The sequence below is a fragment of the Petaurus breviceps genome, unplaced genomic scaffold (assembly GCF_028583685.1).
Source record: "Petaurus breviceps papuanus isolate PSGF00001 unplaced genomic scaffold, PetGlider_PUasm1.0 189, whole genome shotgun sequence".
In the NCBI taxonomy this organism is placed as follows: domain Eukaryota; kingdom Metazoa; phylum Chordata; class Mammalia; order Diprotodontia; family Petauridae; genus Petaurus; species Petaurus breviceps.
Genome location: NW_027185809.1, coordinates 1,744,970 through 1,772,717, shown reverse-complemented (window position 1 = coordinate 1,772,717; position 27,748 = coordinate 1,744,970). Strand labels below are relative to the sequence as shown.

The 27,748-nt window shown below is 41.7% G+C and overlaps 1 protein-coding gene across 5 annotated transcripts in view; it reads left to right on the top strand.

Moving 5' to 3' along the window:
• The window catches only part of SMOC1 (SPARC related modular calcium binding 1), a 226,191-nt gene that overhangs the window by 149,906 nt on the left and 48,537 nt on the right, over window positions 1-27,748 (top strand). For 3 of the 5 annotated variants that reach the window (XM_069091789.1, XM_069091788.1, XM_069091791.1), the window contains exons 6-7: window positions 4,986-5,075; window positions 9,578-9,658. In XM_069091789.1, coding sequence (XP_068947890.1) covers window positions 4,986-5,075; window positions 9,578-9,658 — 171 coding nt within the window. The remainder of the gene's footprint in view (window positions 1-4,985; window positions 5,076-9,577; window positions 9,659-27,748) is intronic. The other 2 variants (XM_069091790.1, XM_069091792.1) reach the window with 2 other exon arrangements.

The window sequence follows — 27,748 nt, the reverse complement described above, 5'->3', positions numbered from 1 at the left end:
AAAAAAAATATAGATTATCTTTTGAGGGAAAAGCCATTATAAAAGTATAGACATCAAATATAGATTTCAGAGTAAATGCCAATTCACCAGGCAGCAATGAGGGGAAGGAAATTGAGAGAGAGGAGATAAATTCACTCTTCCAATTTGGCAGCAAATTCTGTCCAGAAGGACCACTCTTAAAGTGGGTCAGTGAGCCAGACAAAGCTTCAAGGGCTCATGATTATATTCAGTCCAGGGTAGCAACCCTCTCCCTTGCAATTGCCTGGCTGATGGTCCTTTCATTGACATTTTTCTACAAATTCCTCAGGCCATTCTGTGGGATACAAAAGCTTGTAGCTTTCTTATCCTTTGTGGCTTCTGCCTCCCAGGATCTCTTCTCTTTTCACCTGAGAAAAACTACACTTCCTATTAGTACCCTTAACAATAAGGGGGCATATAGGGTGTCCCAAAAGTCTTAGTGCAGTTGTAAACTTTCTCTCAAAACCTTACTCTTAAAAAGCTTACAACTGCACTAAGACTTTTGGGACACCCTATTTTTTTATGTGGATTTATTTTATTTCATTCAGTTTGAGTACATATAAGGATTAATGTTTGTGTGTATGAGATCATATTGAGTCAAATCCCTTTTAGTTATTTCTTGCTACTCACCAAGAGCTGGTAAACTGCTCGTTATTATTAGAAATGTGTTTCTATATTTTGTTCTAATAAGCTGCCCTGAAAAATCTAGATTTAAGTCATGAAAGAGAAAAGGGTTTTCCTATAGGTTCCCTGGGCAACTTGAAAATGTCCTTGGGGCAGCTAAGTGGCACAGTGAGTAAAGCGCTGGCCCGGAGTCAGGAGGACCTGAGTTCGGATCCGGCCTCAGACACTTAACACACACACACACACACACACACACACACACAAACACACACACAAACACTAGCTGTGTTACCTTGGGCAAGTTACTTAACCCCAATTGCCCTCCAAAAGAAAAAAAAAAAAGAAAATGCCCTGAGTTATTCTACCTCCATTATGAAATTGATTAAAATTCCTGGAGAAACAGATAGCCAGAACATTCATCCTTCTTCCCCAGGTCTTTCAGAACTTGCAGACTGGTTCAGGTTCTCAATCTATATAACCTTAATACGGTAGCATGGCATAAAGATATTTGGGTGATCACAGCCTGGTGCCAGAAGCTGTGCTGTGCCACCAGGTAGTAGTGATTTGACAGTCAAGTGGTGATTGGCAGTCAAAGGTTAGTTCACACACATGTCCTAATTAGCCCAGGTGGGACACTCTGCTTCAAAGGTGTCAGTCACCTAAAGTGTTTTGTACATCACTGCTCATAGTTCCTTTGGGGATGCTTGTTTTCTGCTTGATGAAGTACCATATTATTTAGAACTGAAAGGAACTTTGTAGAGATCTGAGTCAGTCTTCCCTAATATATGTGTGTGTATATATATGTATGTGTATATATATATATATATATATATTTTTTTTTTTTGCTTTTTGGAGGGGAGAAGGCAGGGCAATTGGGGTTATGTGACTTGCCTAAGGTCACACAGCTAGTAAGTGTTAAGTGTCTGAGGCCAGATTTGAACTCAGGTTCTCCTGACTCCAGGGCCAGTGCTTTATTCACTTCACCACCTAGCCACCTCCCCCCGAACATTATTTTTTAATGTTTGGGGAAACGGGTCCAGAGAGACTTGTCCAAGGCTACATACTTATTAAAGAAGATGGGATTCCAGTCCAGGTCTTTTGACATCATATCCAGTGGTCTTTCTATAAGATGATAGGATTGTAACTTTGAAGCCGAAAGGGATTGTGGCGTACAGCTCCCTCAGTTTTACAGCTGAGTAAACTGAGACCCAGAAAAATTAAATGACTTGCCTAAGTAGAATGAGGGCAGAGCCAGGACTGGAACCAAGGTACTTAGAAACTGCAGATCCAAAATTCATTCCACTTGTACCCCATTGCTTTTGAAGCTCTCCTTTACTAACACTCCCTTTATTACACGGGGGATAGATGTGGGCTGGGACAATGAACACTGATTGGCAGAAAGGCAGAATGAGTGTACAGAGGCATTTATATCTTCATATGCAGCAAAAGCAACCAGGTGTGTGCTGGAGCGGCCGAGAGGACTTTGGCAGTATATTGAATGGAATGGAAAGAGGTGTTAATAGAGTCAAGGGAAGTGATGCTATAAAAATGACATTGTGTGGCTCTGTGCTGTGTTTATTTTCCCTCAATAACTTCCAGATCAACCTTGGGCAGCTTAGGAGTCAAAAGATCTTTGTTTCAGGAGCCTGCAAATACAGGCTGGATTTCTAATTTTTTTACTGCTCTGACATTTGACCCGTCTCCAATTTCCAATATCACCCAACTCCATCTCCACCCCCCCCCCCCTGCCCAGGAGTCTGCTACAGACAACTCTGTATCCCTTTGAATCCCCTGAGTCAAGTAGGAGTGAGAGTTTATTTATGTTAGCAAATAAAGGATATGGGTTTTTATTTCCTATCAATATGACTGACCTTCACCTTTATTAGGAATCAATCTAGTAATAGAGTTAAATAACTGATTTTTTTTTCTAGAAGGGTAGATAATTTTAAGCAATCTGGGGTGTTGAGAATGTAATCAACAATCAGACTCCCTCCTTTTACTTTGATTAAATGTTAGGCCTAGGGTAAAGATCCATTTGCCCTAGGGCACCAGTGTCTGGAGAAGGTTTCCTGCCTGTCCTGGTCCCCTGTCCTTCTGTCCTCATTCCTTATGCTCTTCCACCGAACCCTACAGTGAGGGTCTGAGAGCTTTTTGTTTTTCCTCACCTGATTGGAGCTCACCACTCTAAGGATTCTTTCACTGTAGTACCATGCTTTCAAGGCTCCATCTTTCCCCACTGCTGTATCTTCTTCAATTTACCACCATCCCTTTGCCTAATTTCAGGGATTAAGAGGTCAGGGATTATGATCATTGTCGGGGGTGGGGGGGGGGGGAGGGGCTGTACGGACTAAACTCTCAGGGGGATGAGTCACACACTGACTCCCCTTTTGGAGTTATGGTACCTGGGTAACCAAGGTCAGTTGTTCTCTATGCTGTTCCTAACCCTTGAATTCAACCCTGTATACAGGAATTCCTAGTTTCAGCTCTTTTTAGGTCACAGGATCTGAGAGTCTCAGTTGTTGACTTTTATTATTGATGAGGTCTCTGGTATTCTAAGCAATTTTTGAGAATCAGTGTTTTCTATCCCTTGTTTAATATTACTCTATCTGTGTGTGGGGGTGTAAATTATACAATAGGCTATTAATAGTGTTCTCCTGGTACCCTCATGATAAGGAGTACACAAGGAAGGTCTCCAGCATGTTGGGTGAACCCCCAGTGGTGAACTTTTGGAAGTTGCCCAGAATGGGAGGGAGGGTAATTATGAAACACCTACCTAGTGCCTTCACTAAGTTCTTTATAAATATCTCATTTGATAGGCATGGAAGAATTGCAATCTGTATCGCTGTTGGGTCTTCTCAAATCAGTGCGGTTATAGAACCATTTGATATTTGTATGGTATTACATTAATTTTCTTTTTTTTGTGAGATAGACTTTTGAAGAGAGGAGATATGCAGTAACACAGATGTCTGGGATCATTGTATTATTTCCTGCCTCTTTTCTCCAGCCCCAATCACCTGGCATTGTTGACATTAAACAAGTGGTCTCCTGTCCTATAGAGCAGGGAGGTCAAACATACCAACCAGCATGCAGCTCCCCACACTCACAAGTGCTGCTGAACCAGATTAAAATGTAAAGAGTTAACAAAATAAAGTTAAAAATGCAATAAAACAGATAACATCACATTTTAAAATGAGTCAAAGCCACAGGAATCCTTATGTACGTATTAGTGGCTCCTAATTTGATTTTGACACCATTTCTGTAAAGAGAACAACAAAGTTACCCCAAGACTAGGCTTAGAATGACAAAAATACTTGTTCCCATCTCCATGTTAAAGACACAAACAAAATGGAATCTCTCTGTGCTTCTTCCTTTAACGCTGCAGTCCATGGATGCTTTAGAGGCCAAAGTAAAAAATGCCTAGGTGGCACAGTGGGTAGGGTGCTAGGCCTGAAGTTAGGAGGTCCAGAGTTCAAATATGACTTCAGATACTTACTGGCTGAGTAACCCTAGGCAAGTCACTTCACCCTGTTTGCCTCAGTTTCATCATCTGTAAAATGATCTGGAGAAGGAAATGGCATACCTCTTCGGTATCTTTACCAAGAAAATCCCAAATGGGGTCACAAGAGTTGGACACAACTGAAAGAACTGAACAACAAAAAGTGTCTGACTCTCTGCTATCTCTAGGTCACTATATATAAGGTCACTATATATAAGAACACTATAGGGGGCTTGGATGATGGCAAGATAGACCTTTCTGTTTTCTCAAAAGGGTGAGCACCAGAAATGGAGGCTATAGCCAAGGACCATGGGGAAAGAACTGTCAGGAACTATTTTTAACCCCTTGTTTCTCCACAGCTATGAAACCAATGGGGCATGTTTTGTGTTGGTAAGTGTCACAGGAAGGATAGGGAAGCCACGGAGGAGTGAGGCATTTATCCCAATGATACTATTCCTTTATCCTCTATGAAAGCAAGAAATAGATATCCCAGGGCATACTTAGCTCTACCTAAACCTTGTCTGCCATGCCTTCTGTTCTTTCTAGCATCTGAGATGGGGAGACATGAGAGCTGGTGAGGGACTTCTTTCCCATGCCATATTTTACTTGGGAGTAGAAGTCTCTCAAGAAATGAAGACCCGATTTCTTTTTTTCACTCACCCTCACACCCCTTGAAACAGCAGGTACAGGAATTTATTTGGATGGATGTCTTTCTCACCCTGCCCCTTTTTTCTTCATCTGTGCTTTCACTCTGTTGCCCTCATTCTGGACTTGGCCAGGCCATGTGCAAACCCCAACCATTCAACAGTTCTGGAGAGTAGATAGTAATTTACCTCAATAATGGTAGTCTCTTTTCGTTTCTTTTTAACCCTCAATTCAGATGATGGGTCTAAGCCGACACCCACGATGGAGACACAGTTGGTGTTTGATGGAGATGGTAAGAGCTGTTCCTTCTTTTCATTCTACTTAGAACTAAGTATTAGTTTTTAAGCTTAAACAGAGTTAACTCTAAGAAGCAGGTAACCCATTCACCTGAGTTTTAGTCTGTTCTTTCCTTGCTGGGAGGACCTATTCAGTGTCTTCCTCTTTTGGATCTTGGTTAGTATTGAAATAAAAATGAATATGACAATCTACTAATGAAGAGACGGTTCCTACTTGACTGAAGTAATTTATCAACAACCCTCCTAAACTACCTCCAGTCTCTCCTATTCCAGTTTATCTTCCATACTGCTATCAGTAGGTTAGCATTCTTCCTCATGCTTCCTATAAGTTCCATATCAATCCTCATTGATTGTAGACTAGTCTAAACTCTTTACCCTGTTATTCAAAGCTATCTATAATCTGGCTCCAACCCCTCAGTCTTAGCTCACATGCCTCCCTTTAATGGACTTATTCTCCAATCACACTAGACTCTTAGAATCTACCAACCACTTCCCTACAGACCTTGGCATTCATCCAGGTTGTTCCCTCTGGGTGCAACGTCCAGCCCTACCTTATGTCCACTTGTTGAACCCTTAAAAATCCTCCAAGGTCCAACTCAAATGCTACCTTCTTTATAAAGCTTTATCTGATATCTCTCTCCACCCGCCCTATAATCTTCTCAGAGCTAAAAGTCATCTTCTCTTCCAGTCAAGTTGTATGGAAGGTTGCTCATACCTTTCTCATTCACTTAGTCTATTGTGTATTCTGTATTGTATTCTATCATGTTGTTATATTATATCATGTTGTTAAATGTTCTATCATGCCATATCATGTTCATGCCATATTTCATGCATGATACCATATGACACAATCTGGCACACATCACACATGTGGTGTCACGTGTGATGTCATGCATGATAGGACGCAATTTGGAGCACATCACGCATGTCATGTGGAATTGTGTGTCACGTTGTGATGTCATGTGTGGTGTTATGTGTGATATATGCCACCGTCTGGCATACATATGTGTCATGTGTTGCCGCGTGACATGTGCGATGTCATATAATGATGGCATGTATGATGGCATATGTGATACCACATGTCACTGCCTTATGCGCAGCATAAGTCATGTGTGGTGCCATGCATGTCACATGACAGCCAGGCACACGTGTCACATTCCATGTGATGTCATGCGATATCATGTGTTGTGGTGCCGTATGTGACATCATTCATGATATAATGACACAATTCAGCAGCTTTTGTGCTGTCACGTCACATGGTGTCATGTGTGGTGTCATACATGACATCGCATGGCACAATTTGTGCGTAGCACACGTGTCATGTGTTGTCGTGTGTCACATCATGCGACTGTTATGGGAATGGGAATTTAAGATCTTCCCTGCCCCAAGGCCCTTTGATAGGCTTAAATGCACCTGGAGCCTGTGGCAGAAAGCTTGGAAGGCTATATGAAACCCTGATGTGAGGCTTTGCTTTGGGGTTCACTTTAAGAAGTGTTGTATAATTTGACAAGACGAGGCTCTGGGCTGGCTTTGAAAACCCAGATGTTGATGCTTCCCTCTCTGGTAAGGTATGTATGTAATGGTCAGGCAGCTGGAAGCCTGTCTGCTGATTTGTTTCTCTGTATTTTTTGTCCGCTCATAACCTCTGTGTTCTCTGAAGTTCGGGGTGCTGACCTTTTCCCCTGAACTACGTAAATGATATGTTTGATTGATTAAAGCAAGACTGTTAACCCATTTTGAGTTGCTTTCCTTTAGAAAAGCAGATCTAGGAACCCGTTTTGGCAGCCACCCTGGGGATGCTGGGGTGCTTGCCGCTACAAGTGGTATCACGATCTGCAGACTAAAAGGAAAGTATGGGGGGCTGGGATAATTGTTGCCCAGTTGTGGTAGCTGTGACTCTGTGGAGCCATGGAACAGGAAAGAAGAACTGAGAGCTGAGAGAAGGAATGGTGAGCTGCCTGCATCGGAACTGGGGAAAAGCCAGGAGCGGCTGCCTCCTGCAGGAGGAGAAGGAACCCAGGAGTTCAGAATTCAGCCGCAGGACAAGATAAGGACTGTGTAACAAGGCAGGCGTGTTTCCTGGCTGCATCCCACCGTTTGGGACCCAGGGGGAGGATGGACTTGTGTCTGTGGTGGGCGGGGTGAAGTGCCGTGGACCCCCAAGGACCCCACCCTGTTGCTAAACCTGCAAGGGCAGAGTGAGGGGAAGGACATCACCCTGTCCCAGAGAACTTTATTTGAACATTTTTGTTTTAGATTGAAGAGAGGCACCTGAATGCACTTTGTGTTTGTTTAAGGCCCTGTGGCCACTTTGGTAAGAGTTGTTATCTTGCAAATGTGATGTCTCTATTTTGTGAGGATTAAGTTGTACCTAAGAAATGTTAATGCTTATTCAAATGTAAATTGCCTATGCTATGGGCATGAAATATCTTGGGGCAATGTTATGGGAATTTAAGATCTTCCTTGTCCTTAAGCCCTTTGATAGGCTTAAGTGCACCCTGGAGCCTGTGGCAGGAGGCTTGGAAGGCTATGTAGACCTTGATGTGAGGCTTTGCTTTGGGGCTCACTTTGAGAAGTGTATGATTTGGCCAGGCAAGACTTTGGGCAGCCATCAAGCCCTCCCCTCCCCACTTCGGTGTAACTGACCAGGTATGGATGTAATGGTCAGGCAGCTGGAAGCCTGTGTGCTGATCTGTTTCTCCGTCTGTATTTTTTGTCATGACATAAAACGACATATGCAAAATTGTTAACCCATTATAAGTTGCTTTCCTTTAGAAAAGAAGATCTAGGAACCTGTGTTGGCAGCCACCCTGGGGATGCTGGGGTACTTCCTGCTACAGTGATGTCATGTGTGATGTCATGTATGATACCATATGACACAATTTGGCACCTATCATGTAGTGTTGTAATGTCATGTGATGTGTGTCACATCTTGTGACATCACATGTGATGTCATGACATCATGCCACATCATTGTCATGCGATATCATGCGACACAGCATGTCACACATTACATCATGTCATGTGTTGTGTGTTGTGGCATGTGGTGTCATGTGACATCACACCACACTATGTGGCACAATGTGACAGCATGGTTTGTGTGTCATACCATATCATGTGTGTCATGCCATGTGATGTATCACATATCATGTGATTCGTGTGCCATATATCACGTTGTGTCGTGAGGTGTCATGTGATGTCATATGCCATGTAATGTCATGTGTCATAGCATGTGTCATCTCCCTTAATGGATTGTGCCTCATTGACCTTTGTCTCACTCCCAGCATCTAGCAGAGTATCTTAAATACAATAGTAGTTAATGAGGATTTGAATTTATTTGAACAAGTCTCAGGTGGTACACTAGATTGATTACCATATGGAACAAGGACCGATAGAGCACATGGTTCTTTGCCTCAAGGCAAAGCCTAATAAACGAGATAAGAGGTTCATGTGTAAAGTTAAGTAACAGTATGAGAGGTTTTTAAAAAATTAAATAACAATGGACGGGAGAGACCTCGATTCTTAAATCAGATCTCCAAGCCTATATATGCCATCTTTAAATAGAAATGAGCTACTATTGATCACCCTATTCTATCTGATGCTGGGGAATACCTGGATAGTCTGAGTTTGAGTTGAAGCTTGCAGAGGCTCAGCACCTTGAAAACTCCAAAGAGCCCTGGCTCTTGGCAGTCTTAGATTCTCTGTGAAGCCCAATCGAGTTCAGGGTGTGGGGGTGAAAGTTGAGAATTCAGATGACCCTGTAGTACATTCAGGATGCCCCCAGAAAGGAGTGGATTCCAGACCTCTGCACTGTTCATTGAAAGGCCCAAATAACTAGGAGCCCTAGAGTCACCTTTGTTTCCTTGGAGCCTTTAAGACAGAGTAATCCTTCAAGGACAGTCTGGATCAGGCCTGTCTTGAGAATTTGGTTGATTGTAAGGACAACAAGAGAGAACTTATATTATTCTTTCACTTTCTATTCCTTGTTGGGTAAAGTCTCAGCAGTTCCCAGTTAAAGCGGTCTCTGTGGCTTCTTTGGATCTCATTTTGTTGACTTATCCCCTTTAAATCTTCTCCCAAGGAAGCAGCTGAGAGGAAGTGGACTTGGCCCAGCCTTCTTCAACTCCTGGGATAATATTTTGATTTCTGGTCAGAATGGGTTAGGCCCCTGGCCTCTGACCACTTTGTGTATAGGTCCCCACTGTACAGTGCAGATGTCTCCCCACAGAATCACTGAAGGGTGGGGAGGGAGTTAAACTTGTTAGCCTGAATCAGATCCTTTGAGCTGACTTAGAGAAGAGAAGAAATGGAGAAAGCAAGAGATGAGGGCAGGCTTGGAGGAGAGGGAGGTATCACTTCATAGGTTTTGGGAATTAACCCAGGCTCTCAGAACAGAATCAAAGTGTGAAAGGTCAGAGTCTCACTTCATGACTGTGATCATTTTCTCCTCTTCATTTAACCTCTAACCCTTTATTTTTGTCTTTTTATTTTCTTTTAGAAATCACAGCCCCCACTCTTTGGATTAAGCACCTGGTAATCAAAGACTCCAAACTAAACAACTCTAATGTAAGAAATTCAGGTAAATGATCCTCTGGGGAGAGTATTCTTTGCCCCATATCCTTTCCTGTCTTTTGCTACTTAACTAGCTGTGTGTTCTTACCACCCTGGACCTCAGTTTCCTCATTTTTAAAATGAGAATGCTGACTAATTTGTCAATGAACAAGTATTTAGTGGATGTCTATTATGTGCTAGGCATGTATGAGATGACCTTTAAGGCTTATTCCAAATTGAATATTCAATGATATTTGTGGTTTAACTTCATGTTTTAATTTTATTTACTGTCTACCAGCCATGCAGAATAGCCTAGAATCTGAAAGAAGCCAGGCTATATAAAGATAGCAGCCAGTGGACCCTTAAAACCCTAATCCTGGACCTATTTTAAGCTATAGCCAGCATAACACTGTTCATTGTCTTTGGATGCTAACATTGTATATTCTTTCTGGTCAGGTCTTTTGTTTTCTGTTTGGCATTGTTTGGATCTTCCATGATTAGGAATCTGGTGGGACAAATGTGAATCTTTGAAGGTTAATAGGTTTTGGGGAAATCTCTTTGTCTACCTTCCTTATTCTGAAGGCTAAACTTGGGATAATGTCCATAAATAGGGAATAGGAAGGAGAAAGGTTTTCAATATTTTTTTGCTCTCCAGACCCCTCTACATTCTTAAAAACTGTTGAGGACCCAGAGAGCTTTTGTTTATATGACTTATGTCTTTTGATGTTAGAAATTTACAGTATTACCATATTAGAATTTAAAACATCTGATTGTTATGATGATGGTAAAAATAGCATATACCTTGGGAACTCACTAAAAAGTTTCAGGGACCCCCCCCCCAGGGCTCCCTAGGCCACACTTTAAGAACCACTTAGATAGAAGTAAGAACTAGAACTATGATTTCACTTATATAGGGAATTGAGAAAATTCCTTCTACTGATTCAAGTCCCCACCCTCTCTACAACTTATAAACTTAGAATAGGGATTCTTAGTCATATTCATGTTATGGACACCTCTGGGAGTCTGCTAAAGCCAATGGACCCCTTCTCAGAATAATGTTTTTAAATGCATAAAATAAAGCATTTAGAATGACAAAGGAAACTAATTATATTGAAATTCAGTTATCAATTATTTTTTAAAACTCACACACCTGAGGTGGCTAGGTGGCACAGTGAATAGAGCACCGACCCTGGAGTCAGGAGGATCTGAGTTCAAATCCGGATTCAGACACTTAACACAAAACTAGCTGTGTGACCTTGGGCAAGTCACTTAACTCCAATTGCCCTACCTTCCCCCCTCCAAAAAAACAAAAAAAAAAAAAAACCCAAAAACAAAACAAACCTTCACACACCCTCAGGTTAAGAGCTCTTGTCCTACAGAGTTGCCTAGCATGCTAAGAGGAAATTTCCCAGCGTCACACAGCATTTCAGTATGTGTCAAAGGTAGAAACTTGAACCCAGGTCTTCCTGGTTCTGAAGTCAGCTCCCTAGCCACTATCCATGTGGCCTCTAAATAGGACTAGCTCTTAGCAAATTGATTAATTATGGGTTTATTTGTCGTTCTGTTATGAAGTGTAATTATTTGTTAGTCAAGCTACAAAGAAAGGCAAAGCCCCCTGCTCTTGAGGAGCTCACAGCCTAATGAGGGAGACAACATGTAAACAACTTTGTACAAACAAGTTGTAGGTGGGATAAATTGGTCATGATTAAGAGAGAGAAGACACTGGAACTGAGGGGGATTGGGAAACCTTTCAGTAGAATGTGTAAAGGGAGCCAGGAGATGGAGAGAAGGGAAAGCATTCCAGGCTTGGACAGTGGAAGAAAATTTGAAGTCGGGGGATGGAGTGTCTTGTGCAAGGAGGTTGGTGTCACTGAATCATAGAGTATGTGGGGGTGAGTAAGAGTTAAGAAGACTGGAAAGATAAAATATGGAGAAAAGGTATAAAAGACTTTGTAAACCCAATGGAGGATTGATTTTATATTTGATCCTGGAGGTAACTGGGAGTCACTGGAGTTTACTGAGTTGGGGGATGACATGGTCAGACCTATATGCTTTAGGAAGATTGATTTGACAAGTGTGATTTTGTGAAAATTGTCTAAGGGTGAAGACTGTCAGGAGAAATGTAAAATGTGCGCAATTTCTATATACTTCTGAAATTCAAATATGCCAGTGCTTACAAACAGTAATAACTATAAATTAAGAAGGCAAATAATTATGGTTTATGTGTGACCATAATGAAATTGTGAGAAATTTACTTTAACTGCGTGTATAGTTTATATTGTTGATGGAGGGGGAGGGATTAGGAATTGATGATGATGGTGGTGGTGGGGATAATAGTGAGCCAGGCAGAATTAGATTTCTTCATTCAGAGAAAGATTTAAGTTTTTATGACCTCAAAGCCAATTTCTTAGCCTGGCTTCCTGTGTCACCTCTCATGGTGGTAAAGTGTTGAGGGAATATTCATTTTGTGAATGCCTAGAGGTAACCTCTGGAGAAAATCACTTTCTCTGGAAAGACCTTCATTCTATAGCCCAGGTAATTGGGCCCCTTCCCTTCCATTCCATTCCAAGCCAAGCCAAGCCAAGTTAAGCAGCATTTAATAAGGTTCTGCCACAGAATGTATGGACACTTTCCTAGGAATACAAAGAAAAACTCAAAAACATCCCTGTTCTCAAGGGTTTGCATTCTCTTAGGGGGTAGGAGTGGCTGACACCTAAGGGGATCAGCACAGACTTTTTATAGGGAGTTACACACGATGAGCTAGGAATTCTAAACAAGGAGTGTATTGCAGGCAGCTAGGTGGTTCAGTGGACAGAGCACTGAGTCTGGAATCAGGAAGACCTGAGTTCAAATGTGACCCACATACTTCCTAGCTGTGTGACCCTGGGCAAGTCACTTCACCCTGTTTGACTCTATTTCCTCATCTGTAAAATGAACTGGAGAAGGAAATGGCAAACCCCTCCCGTATCTTTGCCAAGAAAACCCCAAATGGGGTCACAAAGAGTTAGAAACAACCGAACAGCAACAACATATTCCAAGAACGGAGGAAGGCCTGAGCAAAAACACAAAAGCGGGAGATGCTGCTCAGTTTGGCCAGAATGTGGAATGTGAGAAAAGGCAGTAGTATGCAATAATCTCAGAAGATTCCATTGTAACCAGATTGTTAAGTGCCTTAAATGCCAAGCTGAGGAGTCTGTACTTTGTCGCAGAGGCCCTTCTAGGCTCTTGAGCAAAGAAGCAGTGTGCATGGCCTTGTTCTCCCCCAGGTAGCATGGCAGTTATACCTCCCTTATCTCTCTTCTTTAAGGGAGCTGCCAAGATTCCTTTCTAGAAGGCACTAGGCCCTTGCTGCTGGCTCCAAAATTCCTTTGCTTTGCTTCCATTGACCAAAGGAATTGAAACCAGCACTGGGTGGGTGAGTGGGTGTCCTGGGGATTTGCCAGTGAAAATTGTTTTCTTCTCCCTGACTTCTAGCATAAGCTGGCCCCTTTGCCTGCAAAGCACTCATTTCACATTCCTTCTCATATTCTCTCTCTTTCCTTCTTTTTTTCCTTGAAGGCTAGCTAGCTCAGGTGCCATTGTTTCAAACCAACAACTCAATCCCATAAACATTATTATGTTTTAAACACGTTATTATTAATTATTACATTTAATTAATTTTTAATTTAATTTAAAATAATTATATTTATATATTTCTAGTATAACTATGATGTAATATGTAATTATAAATTTTATATAATTATATATAAAATATATAATTATATTATATATAATATAATATTAAATAAAATATATGCTATAATAATAAATCGTTTAATTAATTATTACATTAATACATATTAGTATTAAACACATATTATTTGCAAAGCCCAATCCTCATTGTTGAGGACAAACAGGCATGAAACAGACCCTGCCCACAAGGAAATTACACTCTACTGAGGGAATAAAACATGTACTCAGGTAATCATGATACAAGTTAGGTTGTGAACTGGACAAAGGGGAAACTACACGAAGTGTTTAGGTAGTGCAGTAGATAGAATGTTGGGCCTAGAGTCAGGAAGACCTGAGTTCAGATCTAGCCTTAGACTCTTAGTAGCTGTGTGTCCCTAGGCAAGTCACTTAACCTCTGTTTGCCTCAGTTTCCTTATTTGCAAAATGGGGATAATATCTACCTCCCAGAGCTGTTGTGAGGATCGTGAGATAATAATTGTCAGGAACTTAGCACAGTGCCCAGCCCACAGCAAATGCTCTAGAAATGTTAACTATTATTTAATTAGGAAGAATTGAGAAGAAACATGTAAGAAAGGCACATCCCTGTAGAGCAGGTTTTGTGTGTATTTGGAGCATGATAGAATCTGAATCCGGAGGAGGCCTCCGAAGCCGTGGGATCCGCCTCCATCATTTTATGGAGGAGGTGACTGAGGCATAGAGCAGCTAAACGGTTTGCCGTGTGTCATACAACCCTCAGGTGGCTGAGGTAGCATATGAACTCCAGTCTCCCTGACCCCCAAGCCCAGGGTTCTGGCCACTAAACCTTTCTCCAGGTTAAATTTGCCCATAAGTGACTGAGGCTGGCTTCAGCTTCAGGTTTTCCTTCCTCTGAGTTCAGTCCTCTTTCCAACTGCCTCAGAGTTGCTCGTGATACTTCAGCTGGTCCTAAAAGGCAGACAAGAATTCTGACAAGTGCAGGAGTGAGAGAGTGCATTCCTAGTGTAAGGGAGAGTTTTAGAAATTGTATAGAGGTAAGTACAGGCAATAACAGCCAGCTGCCTTGTTTGGGCTGGAATGTAAAAAGTGTGAGGGAGAGATAGATAAAGCAAATCTGGATAGGTAACATGGAGACCGGTCATGGAAGGCCTTGTATGCCAGGTTCAGGAGTTTGCATTCTATTCTGCCCTAAAGGTAGGGGGTGGGGACCATTAAAGCCTTTTGAGTAGGGAAGATCACATGGCCAATTTTAGGAAAATTATTTGGATAGTTGCATGAGGGATGAATTGTAGAGGGTGGAGGTGATCAGGTGAGATTAATTAGGAGGCTTTTATTAATAGATCAGGTAACTGGGGTTGAGGCCCTGTAAGTAGATAGAAGGAAACAAAAGATATCATGGAGGCAGTATCAATGCAACTTGGTGACCAACTGGATGTGGAGGGGGAAGGGAGGATGAGAAGATGAAGAATCAAAAATGGCTGAGATTATGAAAATGGGTAATGGGGAGGATGTTGGTATCTTCAATAGAAACAAGTAACTTTGGAGAAGGAGTTGGTATTGGGCCCAAGGGAAGAAGGTGATTTTGTTGTGGAACATGCTCAGTTTGAATTACTAACGGAATATCTAAGTGGAATGAATGAATGTCACTGAATAATGTGGTGCTAGAGTTAAGGAGAAAGATTCAGATACATAGATTTGAACCCTTTGGAATAGATGAGATTTCTCATGGCAGAGTTCAGCACAGACAGTTGGATGGATACCTGTACTCAATTGTGTGATGGCTCAAAAAAGAAGACTGGAAAAAAATGACCAGCCAGGTAAGTGGGGAGCCAGGAGAGAGTAAGGCTGAGAAGACAAGCCAGGGGGTGAGTACCAACAAGCAGCGTCAAAAACCACAGAAAGGCCAAGTAGCGTGAAGACAGCAAAAAAGGTCGGAAGACTTTGTGAAGGGCGAAGACAATCAGTTTTTAATTTTGTATCCCTAGCGTCTTGCACACAGCAGACATTTAAGTATTTACTGAAGTTTTATTAAGAGGCAAAGTGTTCTCTTCTAAATATGAAATGCCTCTTAGTTTTATCCAAGCAAACTAATGCCCTACAAAAAGGAGACCACAGGGATGGCTAGGGGCTTCAGTGAATAGAGCACCGGCCCTGGAGTCAGAAGGACCTGAGTTCAAATCTGGTCTCAGACACTTGGCACTTACTAGCCGTGTGACCTTGGGCAAGTCACTTAACCCCAACTGCCCTGCCTTCCCCCCTCCAGAAAAAGAAAAAAAAAGAGACCACAAAAATACCCTATGGTTCTTTTGCTTCTTGATGATTTGAACTGTATGCCTTTGATAACCTCTCAGAAGTAGTCTGCAAAGTTTGATGTTTAATTTTCATTTTGCCACCAAGGGTGATGTCAATGATACTCTCTTAGGGTACAAGAGAGAAGCCACTTAAGTGAAGTCACTAGAACTTGATACTGGCTGTCTTGTACATTCAGGTACCTGGGTAAAAGTGTGTTTTGTTTTGTTTTTAGTGAAGATTTGGTTGTAGAAATCCTTTTAGCTCCCGAGTATTTCTGATCCTTCTACCCTGGGAAGCTCACAGTGGAAACAAGAGCCTGTTGGTGATAGGCTTTGAATATGATCTCCCTGGGTGTGATTTCTCTCTTCACTCTAGAAGAGACCAAAGGAACATCCCAGCTTCACTTTTACCCAAACATCCTTTTTTCATGCTCAGACCCCATGATTCTATTTTTTTTTTCTTGTTGGACTGGGAATTGTTGGTATTGGAATTGCTCTGCAAAGTGCCTAAAGGTTTTGGAAGGCATGACACATGTTCAGACAGACTTAGCCTGCCATCCCCCAACAAGAGCCCTCCCCCACACTCACACAGTTTTCTTCCCATCCAGGTACCTCAGTCTCTCAAATCCTAAGGCTTTGTCATATGCTCACCATACTCTGTATCATCTTTTGGGTATTTGACAGCCTTATTTTCTTTAAAAAAAAAAAAAGGGTTCCTTTTTCTCCTTCCTTCTCTATGGGAAACAGTTTGGTACAAAAAGAGTTCCAAAGCTGGAGCCAAGAGACTCGAGTGTGAATCCTGCCTCTGCCTCTGGGCCTCAGTTTCCTCATGTGTAAAATAAGAGGATTGTACTAAGTACAATGTGGGGTCAAGACGCAAAGTTTAACAAGTGCTCATGGGGTCACAAGTGGAAAAAGCTTAAGAAGCCCTGTACCTTTGTGGTATCTTAGAGATCTAGGGCAGTGTCCTCTTGCCTCCTTAACACCCCCCCCACCTCAATCTGACTTGGGAGGTTCCTTTGTTTTTAAGAAAAATGATGCATCCAAGTAGATAATGTTTTGTAACTTGGGACTTGACTTCTCCTGCAGCCAAGTTTTGGACTAGGCTTCTTCTCTCTTGCCTTTAATCTTTTGGGATTTTTTTTGAGGAATTTTATCATTTTCTACAAAATTTTGGGGCCTTGTTTTACAGAAGAAGAAAGTGGTTTAGTGACTGGTTTGGAGCCACATCAATGACTCGAGGGTTTAATAACAAAGCCTAGATTAGAACTCATGTTCTTATGTGTCTAGTTCCCTAGAGCTCATTCTGCTCCTGTGACACACATTTATTCGCCCTTCCCAGACCATACTGTACAGGATAAGTCCCGATGGTCTGTTTTCATTTTGCCCTCCTAGATGCTAATGTTTCTCTCCACTTCTCCTTGGGAAGTGGCCTCACAATTGAAAACACGTTCACATGAATCTTCCTCTGTCTACTAAATAGAATACGAGTGTCTGCCATGGAGAAAGATAGAAGGGTGTAGTAGATATAATCCCTACCCCTGTGTCAAGAAGATGTGTGTTTGAATCCTGACTAACTTTCACTAACCATGTTACACAGGCAAGTCTTTCAATCATCTCTCTGAACCTCAGTCTTCTCTTCAGTAAAATAATATTGGCCACTTCTATCTCATTTCATTGTTGTTGGGGTCAAAGGAAATAACATGTAAAATATTTTTTGAACTTTAAAACATTATATCGTGTCATGTTGCATTATTTCATCATACTGATGTCAATTGTTACTCTGTTCTCACTCCTGGACTTTTCCTTTGAACCTTTAAAAGGTTTGGTAAGGTTGCTTGGCTTCCATCTATTCAGCTTGAGTTCGTTTCTTCAATTTTTCTCTACCTTTGGTTTGATGTATACCTGGCTCAGCTTTCCAAGTGATCTGGCCTCTTTATAGGGTGATGTCATAAAGTAATATCTTATAGTAAGAAGAGAAAGTAGATAGAGAAAAAAAGGAAAGGTCTTAGAGAAAGAGAAATGCTTGAATACGTCATTCATTCAATGGATCCCCATCCCCTATTGAGTAAAATACAGACACTCTTTAGCACAAGGATTTCTGGGACTAGACTCTATGGGTTAAATCAAAAAGGGTCATGACTTCTTTCTTTACCAATTTTACTTTCACTGTTCCCAGGTCTTCATGTACAGGAGTCCTAAGTTCCTCATGTCTTCAGTTAGTGATATTATAGTTACCAATAAGTATAAACATGGTTCTTCTCCCCACGTCATAAGAAATCTTGAGACTATTTTTCTCTTGTTTATAGACATGACAATACTTACTTTTATCTAGGTCTGTATGTGTCAAAGGTTATATCATTTTTTTAGCATAAGCATACTGGGATTTGGAACTCTCCTTATATAATCTGTGTCTTGATGCTATCAACTCTTCAGGGCTATAGACCTCTCTTCCCCCTGACAGGGAATCTCTTGTCTTTGGGTTTCAATGGCTCAAAGTCTGATGAGTGTAACCCTTGTGCTCGCTCACCCCCTAAACTCCACTGGTCTGCATTGACTGCTTGCAGGAAAACCACAGAGTGATGTAATAAGTTGAGGTCTGGAAAAATAAACAGCTCTCAGGGAAACCAGTGGTAGTCACCATAAGCAAATACCCCGCAGCCACCTGGAGACTTGCACATGACGTGATTGGAAGGAAGAATGAGTAATCCATGAACGTTAGCAGCTGAGGACCAGTTGGGTGCATGTACTTTAAAAAAAAAATGTTTATTTCTTGAATCAACTTTCTGGACTGTTGCCTGTCTACCCTATGCAGGTGACTTGATCACTTATAGTCCACAATGGTTGGAGGGAAGATGGCAAGAAGAAACATGGTAGAAGAATATGAAGAATAATCCAGAGGCTATCCTGGCTGTAACTTTTTCATCACCACTTTTTGCTCTCTCAAGTTTTCCCTCTGCAGAACAGAGCAGTAAACAAGACTGGAGGCACCAATGTGGTTATTCCCCTCATTCCATTTTTACCCTATTTTAAAATTAGGCCTCCTAGCTGATTTTACTGCCTCCTTTCCCTGAGCCTATCCTTGGATGAGTGGTGGGATGAGGCAGATGATTGTCACAGTAGCCTCATTAGCTTGTTCCTCTAGGAAAAAAAAAATTTGGTTTCTTCACATTAATTTGTACAGTTTCTCACCTCAGAAGAAAAATACAAACTACAAAATCTACTATGTTTCCTTGTTGTCTCATCTGCCAGAAAACTGAAAAACAAATGTATTTCTTCAGTTTACTTTACCTGATCTGTTCCTGATTCTGTTTGTTCTTAAATCATCATTAAACAATAACAACATTGGGGCAGCTAGGTGGCGCAGTGAATAGAGCACCAGCCCTGGAGTCAGGAGGACCTGAGTTCAAATCCAGCCTCAGACACTTAGCACAGAAACTAGCTGTGTGACCTTGGGCAAGTCACTTAACCCCGGTTGCCCCTCCAAAAAAGCAAAAAAAAAATTAAAATAAAAACGATTCATTACTCTCCTCCTTCCCCATCTTTAAAAGCAAAACAAAACAATAACAACATATAAGGCACCTTTTAGGTAGGTGAGGCATAAATCCTCAAATTGTAAACATAAATTGTTCCTTCTACATGCCTTAATCGGTATAGGAGATAAGATTGGGGTGGCGGGGGTGGGGGAAGAATGTAGAATTTAAAAACAAATAAGATATAGTGTCTGCCCTCACAGTATTTTAATAGGAAGCTCAAGACCAGCTTCAGTTTTCTAAGCCATAAAGCAGGAATAATATCTGTAGCATCTCTCTCTGCATTGTTATGAGGGTCAAATGAGAAGGTAAATAAAGCACTTTTCAGACTTTGTAGCCCCATATCAATGTCGAGTCAAATCAAAAGTGGAAACAAGAAGATTGAGTAACTAATTGTATATGGGGGATGAGAGAAAATGAGGAGTTTAGGATGATAGTGGTGTAGCTGTGCCTAGGTGACCAGGAGGGTGATGGCGCCATCAACAGAAATAGGGAAGTCCAAACTTCCCAATTAGAGGAGTTAGCAGGGAGGGAGGGAGGGTGTGTGTGTGTGTGTGTGTGTGTGTGTGTGTGTGTGTGTTTGTGTGTGTGTATGTGTATGGGGGAGTGGGAGGAAGCAAGAACTAAATTCCAACTTCTTCAAGTCCTAGAATTATTACCAACTAAGTGTCAAAGCATTGTGGTTTTGTCAGTGTGGTATCTCTCTGCAAGCACTCATTTGCATTAGGATCCAAGCAGAGCAGTAAATTGCCCATGCTCACACAGCCAGCAAGAGTCAGGATATGAACCTTGCTAAGTCTTCTGACTCCAAACCTAGTACTTTATCTGAAATTCACCACTCTGGCCTTTAATACTCTCTATGAGTAAGAATGCAGTTATCCATTCCACATCTCGAGAGTCAGGGGCATCACTCCACCTCCAACTCATCCACTGCCATCTGGAGAATCTGAGTAAAATTTTTGGCCCTCCTTTTGTAGCAGAGAAGAAGTTTGAATTGTCTTCTTTTTCTTTCATGGAGTGTTTACAGTACCTTATTTTTTAAAGTGGGTTAAGTGTTTGGTCACAGGCTCTGTATCATCTGTGGCTTCCACAAAACTCCCCATTTCATTTCTTGTACCAACTTGAGATACGCTGAATCCACAATGGGGAAAGTCATTATGTGCAAGGGATAGCTATAACTTTTTCTTATCCTCAGACTTGTTCTCAAAACTCCTATGAGCTTTCGGGAAGACTTCTTGACTTTTTGTTGTTGTTGAGAATAAATGTATTCTCTCCTCCCCCAAGGCAGAATAGTAGCATGATTAATGAAGAGGGAAGGAGGATCAAGATGACTTCAGTTTGGATGTATTGAGATTAAAGTTCTACAGTGACAGTTGGATAGATACTATATAGGAGAGCAATGGAAATGAGAGACTGGGATACAGGGAGGTAGATAGGGTGGCCTCTTCATAGACAAGTATAGAACCATATATCATGGTTCTTCCATTCTCAATCTTCCATCCCAGCTCCATATGCTTTTGTACAGGGACCTTATAGCACCAACACAATATTCAGAGCACTGATGGTGACTATGAATATGCCTGTATAATTCTGGATTGCAAAATATAACAAACTCTCCACATAGAAGACAGAAGCAAAACATTTATTTAGACACCAGAAAGCTAAATCCAACACCAGAAAACAGAATTCATCATAGCAACAAAGAAATCTATACACAATAATACTCCAGAGAGCAACACCACCCCAAAGCCTTCCCACAAACATTCACAAGCCTAGCTGTCTCCTTGCCTGCATCCTCTCTCCTCCCTCTGATTTAATTGCTCAGATTCCTAGCTTCCTCTGGGCTCTGCTCCACCCGTTCAGCAAGGTCCTCCTACTACAGGCTCCATGTGATTACATTCAGCCTATAAAGGGGCAGGGAGGATCTTCAAAGCAGAAAGATTTTCAAATTCCCTTAGGCTTATTGTTGTACCCAAACCCAAATTACATTCCACCTGATTTGGAGCCCACCATTAATCCCCTTTATATTTGTTTTTGTTTTTATCCTAAATTTTGTAACCGCTTGTAACAGCTTAAAGGTGTAGTTCTGGGTAAAATTTAATTACCCAAGGCAAGGTTCCCTGACCCTTATTTTTTCCTGAATTATTACTTTTTTAAATTAGTAAGCCTTAAAGTAGCATTTTATATAAGGGTCATGGTACAAGTCTGTACAGAGATTATTGGGCAAGTCTATCTCATGTAAGAGATCACCCTGTTCTGGGATGCTGACCAAGCAGGGTCCCCCACACCCTTCACCCAGAATATGACCCTGGCCTGTTACATGACCCCAGCCTATTCTGGGGCATTCCATTCCCCCTGTGACCTCCACCCTGTTCTAGGAGGGACCCCTTGTCACCGGAAGGCTGAGCCCTTGTACCCTTGCACCATTTTCCCAAATTAGCCCTGAGCTATAGATCTAACCAATGGCTGTTCTTGGCTTCTGTATGTCATTGCTTATGCTAGCTCCCCTCCCCAGTGGTGGTTTTTGTCTTTATAAGCATTGTATGTACCCTCATTTGGGGCTGCCTAATTTGAGCGTATACTCCAGGCAGTTGCAGGCTTAATCAATAAATCCACACCTAAATTTACCTTGAACTCAGGTCTTGGTCTCGCTCTTATTCTCTGTGCAACATTTTTGGAGGTCCCAGTGAGATCAGGGGGTCCTAGAAGCCCCTTTGGGGCCCTAGGCCACCCTTTCAAGACCTGGGCTTGACTCAGCCTCAGCTGGTAGTGGTCCTTGACCATTTAATTCTCCAGAGGAGCAGGCACCTGGATTGTTTCCAGGGCTCTGGAGTTTGAACATGCCAGGAATAGCCTACCTGTCTGACACTGACCTGCCTTTATTCTGCAAAAATCCTCCAGAGGTTGATAAGTGAGTTCCTCTTTTTCCTTGCTGGTCTGTCTTTGCTTTTACTTCCTGTCTTTTTTCTAACTCTCTGTAGGGTCTGCGAGACCCTCTGGTGGCCGGGGTTTGGCCATGGTTTGTGGGTAGAGTACGGGGGCAGACATGCCAAAGTGGTTGCCAGGTCGGATGTAAAATGTAGGGGAAAAGTGTCCTGTTCCTGCTACACAGAGCAGGTGTGAATCTTGTAGGGCCCTTTGGGCTCTCCGGTCATGTCTCGTTCCATTGGTTTAACCATACCTACTCCCTGGCGAGACTCCAGGACACTGGACTTTCGCCAGTAATTTGGTCAGTGGGGATGCTTAAGTCGCTCCAGGAAGGGTACCCCTTTTCCTGCCTATCTTGGTTTCTGTTTCTTTTTGTGGCTGTTCTCTTTTTGTAGTGTAGGCTGCATGAAAAGGAAAATCATGTGCTTTCCTCTTCCTGTGCCTTGTTTGAGGAGTCCTTTATATAGCCCTAAAGTGTTGTCTCCTTCCCTCTGACTTTACTCATCTCTGCGATATTGATGGAGTGCCACTTTTACTGCAGTCTTATTTTCTGTCTGAGGCTCTGTGATGAGTTACTTTCACTTTTGCCTGGCTGCACCCTGTATCTGAGCCTTGTGGTTTGTGTAGTTCCCTGCTTGCCAGGGATGGGGGCTTCCTCCGGTACATCCCAAACTCCCTTGGGCTATATGTCACAGCATTTTTGCATAGATGTCTAGCCAGCCCTTGTCTCCCACCCCCCACCTTGGCTCTGAAACTGCCTGACAGAAGGTCATTTGGGTCTTCGTAGCCCAGCCCCCGTTTGTTTCCAAAAGAAAAAAAGCAAGTTCTAAAAGTTTTGCAAGATCAAAGGGATGATTCGGATCCTCTTCTGAATCCCTTTCTACCACTTCCATATAATCCAGGAGCCCCACGCTCCTCTCAATCTCCTCCCCTGGCCTCTCCACCACCGGCCTTTCTCCCCAGACCCGGCTAGGCTGTACCCGCCTCCACAATCTTTGCCTAATTCCACTATGAAGGAAGAAGGTAAGCTCCTCTCCCTCCCTTGTACCTTGCTCTCAGGTTTCCTCCTCTCCCTTCTCCTGTCATCCCCCTAATGGTCCTGGCCACCCTGCCTGTTCTTCCCATACTCCTTCGACTTCCCCGGATTCTTCCTCCTCTTCTTCCCTTCTCCAGAGCCCTCAGATCCTTTTTCGCCCTCTTCCTGGGAAATCTCCCCGTATTGTTAGACCAAGGAGAAACCAAGGTAATATCTGCACACAAAAAAGGTCATTGAAAAAAGGACTGTCCGTTAAAAACTCTACTTTAAGGGGCGGCCAGGTGGCTCAGTGAGTAGGAGCACTGGCTCCAGTGTCAGGATGACCTGGATCAAATCCGGGCTCAGATACTCAGCACCACACCCAGAAATAACTGGCTGTGTAACCTTGAGCAAGTTACTTAACCCCTAATGCTTTAAAAAAAAAAAACTCTACTTTGCTTTTATTGTAAAAAAAACCCAGGCATTTCATAAACCAGTGCCCTCATAAGGCATCCTCTTGAAATACTTCTAAAGATCTGTCCTTAGGGGACTGAAGGGACCAGGGCCTTTCCTCCTTGACCCCCATAAGCCATGTCTAAAATATTATTATATATAAAAAGAAATAATTCTCTCTGCATTCTCAACTTCTGGCCAAAGTTTTAAATGCTAAAAGACAAAAAAAAATGTAATATATAAGTAAAATTTCAGCAATTGTGGAAAAAGGAGAAAAGCCTCTGCATTCCAATCTTCATAAATAATTTTTGTCTGTATAATTTGGTAAAGGCTTTAGTAATGCTTCTGGAGTCCATGAACCCATTATATCATAGCTTCATTCACAGTAGAATATATGAGTTAAGGGTACAATTTGGTAATCATCTTCTCTTCAGTAAGCAACAGTTACAGTATTATCTTTCCCATGTGCTATAATTTCCACAGCATTTGGAACGTTGTCTAGCTTCTGCTTTACCCATATTTTAACTCCCAGTTTTATTTTATCAGTAGAACCAAACCCTTCAGTTCCTCTGATAGTTATTTTGGAAGGAGGCTCAGTTTTCACAAGGGGTATTATTTCACAAGGAATAATAATCACTTGAACTATTCTATCATTTTTACAAAGCTGTATAGGCTCTTCACCTAAATTTTAGAATGTCACAATAATTTCTCCTTGATAATTAGAATCTATTACTCCAGTCAATATATATATATATATTCCTTCAGCTACTAATCCTGATTTAGGTAATATCCTCCCAAAATGATTTTTAGGGATTCTCATACATATTCCAGTGGAGATTTTTCTTATTTCTTTTCTATCCAAGCAAAAGTCCTCTGGACAATGTAAATCATATCCTGCCAAACCAGGTGTTTCTAGCTACTGTGCTGGGACATCTTGCCTCACAGTACAATACTCTATATCTGGGATCTTATGTGTTTGTTGTTTTCTAATTTGCAAATGTGCGATCATCATTCTGGCTAGAGATGTACTTCCTCCCAATGGTCTATTATTCAAATTTTGTAAAGCAGTGGACAAATTATCCTTCCAATGTTGATACAAATGATTAGAACTTAACTATTCTTTCAGTAATCCATTCATCTTTCAGTTAATCCAGATGCTTGTGGACAATATGGAATATGATATATCCATTCTATGTTGCTTGATATACAATATCTCTTCATTTCATTACCTTTGAAATATGAGCCATTGTCACTTTGAATCTGCATCGAGGTTCCATATGAACTTATGATACCTAGAGTTTTACAGGTGTTTTTCTGGGTCGCATTCTTATAAGGACAAGCCACTAGTATACCTGAATAGGTGTCAATACAAGTACCTATAAATTTGCATTATTTATCTTGGGGGGACCAATATAATTTATTGCCAAATTTGGGATGGAACTTTTACTCTTGTTATCAATCCAGTTACTACCCGAGAAACAGTTCATTCCTTTTCTAGTTGACATATATGATATTCCTCTGCCACCTATTTTAACAATGACTAATGTTAAAATGACAATGACTAATGACCTCAATCTTGTGCCCACCACTGTGTGTCCTGAACTGCTATATGGCCAGCTATTTGATGGACCCATTTTGCTAGTACTGGATCATCAGTTGGTGACAGAGTAAGGACCATATGTTGAGTAGCAATCTTTGCTAGTCGATCAGCATTCTGTCATGTTGAAGGCCATGTGAGCATCTACATGAAAAATTGACAAACTAGTAACCAAAGGCATGTCCCATATATCTTCCCATAATTCTTTGCTCCAGACTTGCTTGCCACGAATTTCCCAGTTTTTATTTTTCCACATGGGCATCCATGTGGCTAACCCATTAGCTACCGCCCATGAATCAGTGAATATATGACACTGTTCTACTTGTTCTGTTTTAATGACTTGGTGTACTGCCATAAGTTCAGCTTATTGACCACTGCCACCTATCCCAGTACTTTCTTTAGTCTGAGTCTCCCTGACGACAAACTAGATCTGTAGGGGCAGTTCTTATTTCTCTATTCTGTCTAACATCTATGAGAAACTGCTAAGGGAATATTGTGATAAGCCTTGGCATCTCCCATCATGCTAGCAGTCTTCATTACCTCCTCCTTTAACTTTCTCATACAGTTCCTAAGAGAGTATCAGGGTTTCTGTCCACTAAGCCACATAGAATCAGTGGGATACATTTTATTGCATCCCTCAACAGCTAAAGCTAACAGAGTGGTCTTATTGTTACCTCCTAGTATGTGATGATCCCTAAAAGTTTGGTGTACAAAAGGATTCTGACTAATACCTATAAATTTCAAGCTGTCTATGTGTAATGGAAATGCAGATTTAAAGATCTTCCCTGCCCCTAGGCCCTTTGATAGGCTTGAGAGACTCTGAGAACCTTACTTGATTTGAAAATATACTCTGCCTCCTAATAGGCTGAATGTGGTCACATGGAGCCTATGGCAGGAATGCCCACACCTTGATGCTGTATGATTGGGCGGTGGGTCAAGAGGGTGGTTACATTCTCTGAGCCAGGAGAAGGCTATATAATCCCTGATGTGAAGCTTTGTTTTGGGGCTCACTTTGAGAAGTGTTCTGTGATTTGATCAGATGAGACTCTGGGAAGCCATTGTTGAGAGCCCCTCAGCTTTGAAAAACCCAGATGTTGATCTGGTATGGATGTAATGGTTGGACAGTTTGGAAATCTGTCCACTTGATCTGTTTCTCTGTCTTGATAATTCTGTCTGTATACTCTGAAGTTCGGGGTGCTGACCTTTTTCCCCTGAACTAGGTAAACGATATATATTTGACTGATTAAAGTAAGCTTGTTAACCCATTTTGAGTTGCTTTCCTTTAACAAAGCAGATCTAAGACGTGTTGGCAGCCCCCCCTGGGGACGCTGGGGTGCTTGCCGCTACACCATGCTATCTACCCATGCTCCTCCAGCCCCTTCATCACTGATGCTCACCATCCAACATACTAACAATTCTCCCATCCTTTGGGTGAATTGAGTTAATATGTCAGTAAGCCCCTACTGATTGAAATCCTCAGTTATCTCCCTAAACTCCGTTTGGCCTCTCTGGTTCTCCTACTTTCTTCTCAGTATGGGACAAACTTCTGCCCTCTTAAAAGCCTCCTCATCTAACTTTGTTTCATTTTCCTCATAGTTGTTGCCACCGCAACTAGGCTAAACCTGTGCTAAAGTTGCAGCTACCTTCCTTCTGATAGTTTTTCGCTTCTTTTTGAGAGCTAAGCACACAGCAGCCTTCTCTTCCACCATCTGAGGACCCCCCCCCATTTGTTCCATTTGTTCTTCTAAAGGAGAGCCCAAACACTGTAATTCAAAAAGTTTCTCATGCAAATCAGCTAAGTTCATTTTCATCTGAGCTTTCTCTTCCAGCAGTTTGTCTCTGCTTTTACATATTATATGGTAACCTGTTAGTAAGCCTCTTCTACATACTCCTTCCAGTTCTTTCCCTGGTTTTATTGGTATCCCTTGCAAATATCTTTCTAAATATCTAGGTTTTCCCTTCTGTAGCCCTGGTTCCCAGTTTTCACAGGGTCCAGCGCTTTTGGCCCATTCTCTTGCTAGGCAGGAATAAGGTAAATCCTACCATTCTGGGATAGCCATTTCTTCTAAAGTTCTTCTGCCTCCAAATACAGGTCTGATAGTTTGTGATCCCATCCTTGTTGCCAAATGTAAAGCCAACACAATATTCATAGTACAGAGGGCTACTGTGAATATGCCAGTATAGTTCTGAATCTCAAAATATAATAGACTCTCCACATATAAGACAGAAGCAAAACATTTATTCAGATACCAGAAAGCCAAATCCACTGGTGCTACAGACCTTTACCAAAATTTCTGTATTCTTGTTCTAAGGCTGAGTGTGCTAAACTACACTATGAAAAAGGTAGAAGAGAAAAGGTAATTATGATTGCCTTAGATTAAAATCACAGTTCAAATGTTCACCAGTGACTCTCCTGAAAATATGAAGCCAGCCCACTAACAAGAAATAACCCAAAAAATTGGTGAAAATAATTTCCATAATGCCAGACTAAAAGGAAAAAAATTTATGAATTATAGGGTACTGTTATTCTTGCCCTAACCAGAATGTTAGGTTTAGCGTGCTCTCTCTCTCTCTCTCTCTCTCTCTCTCTCTC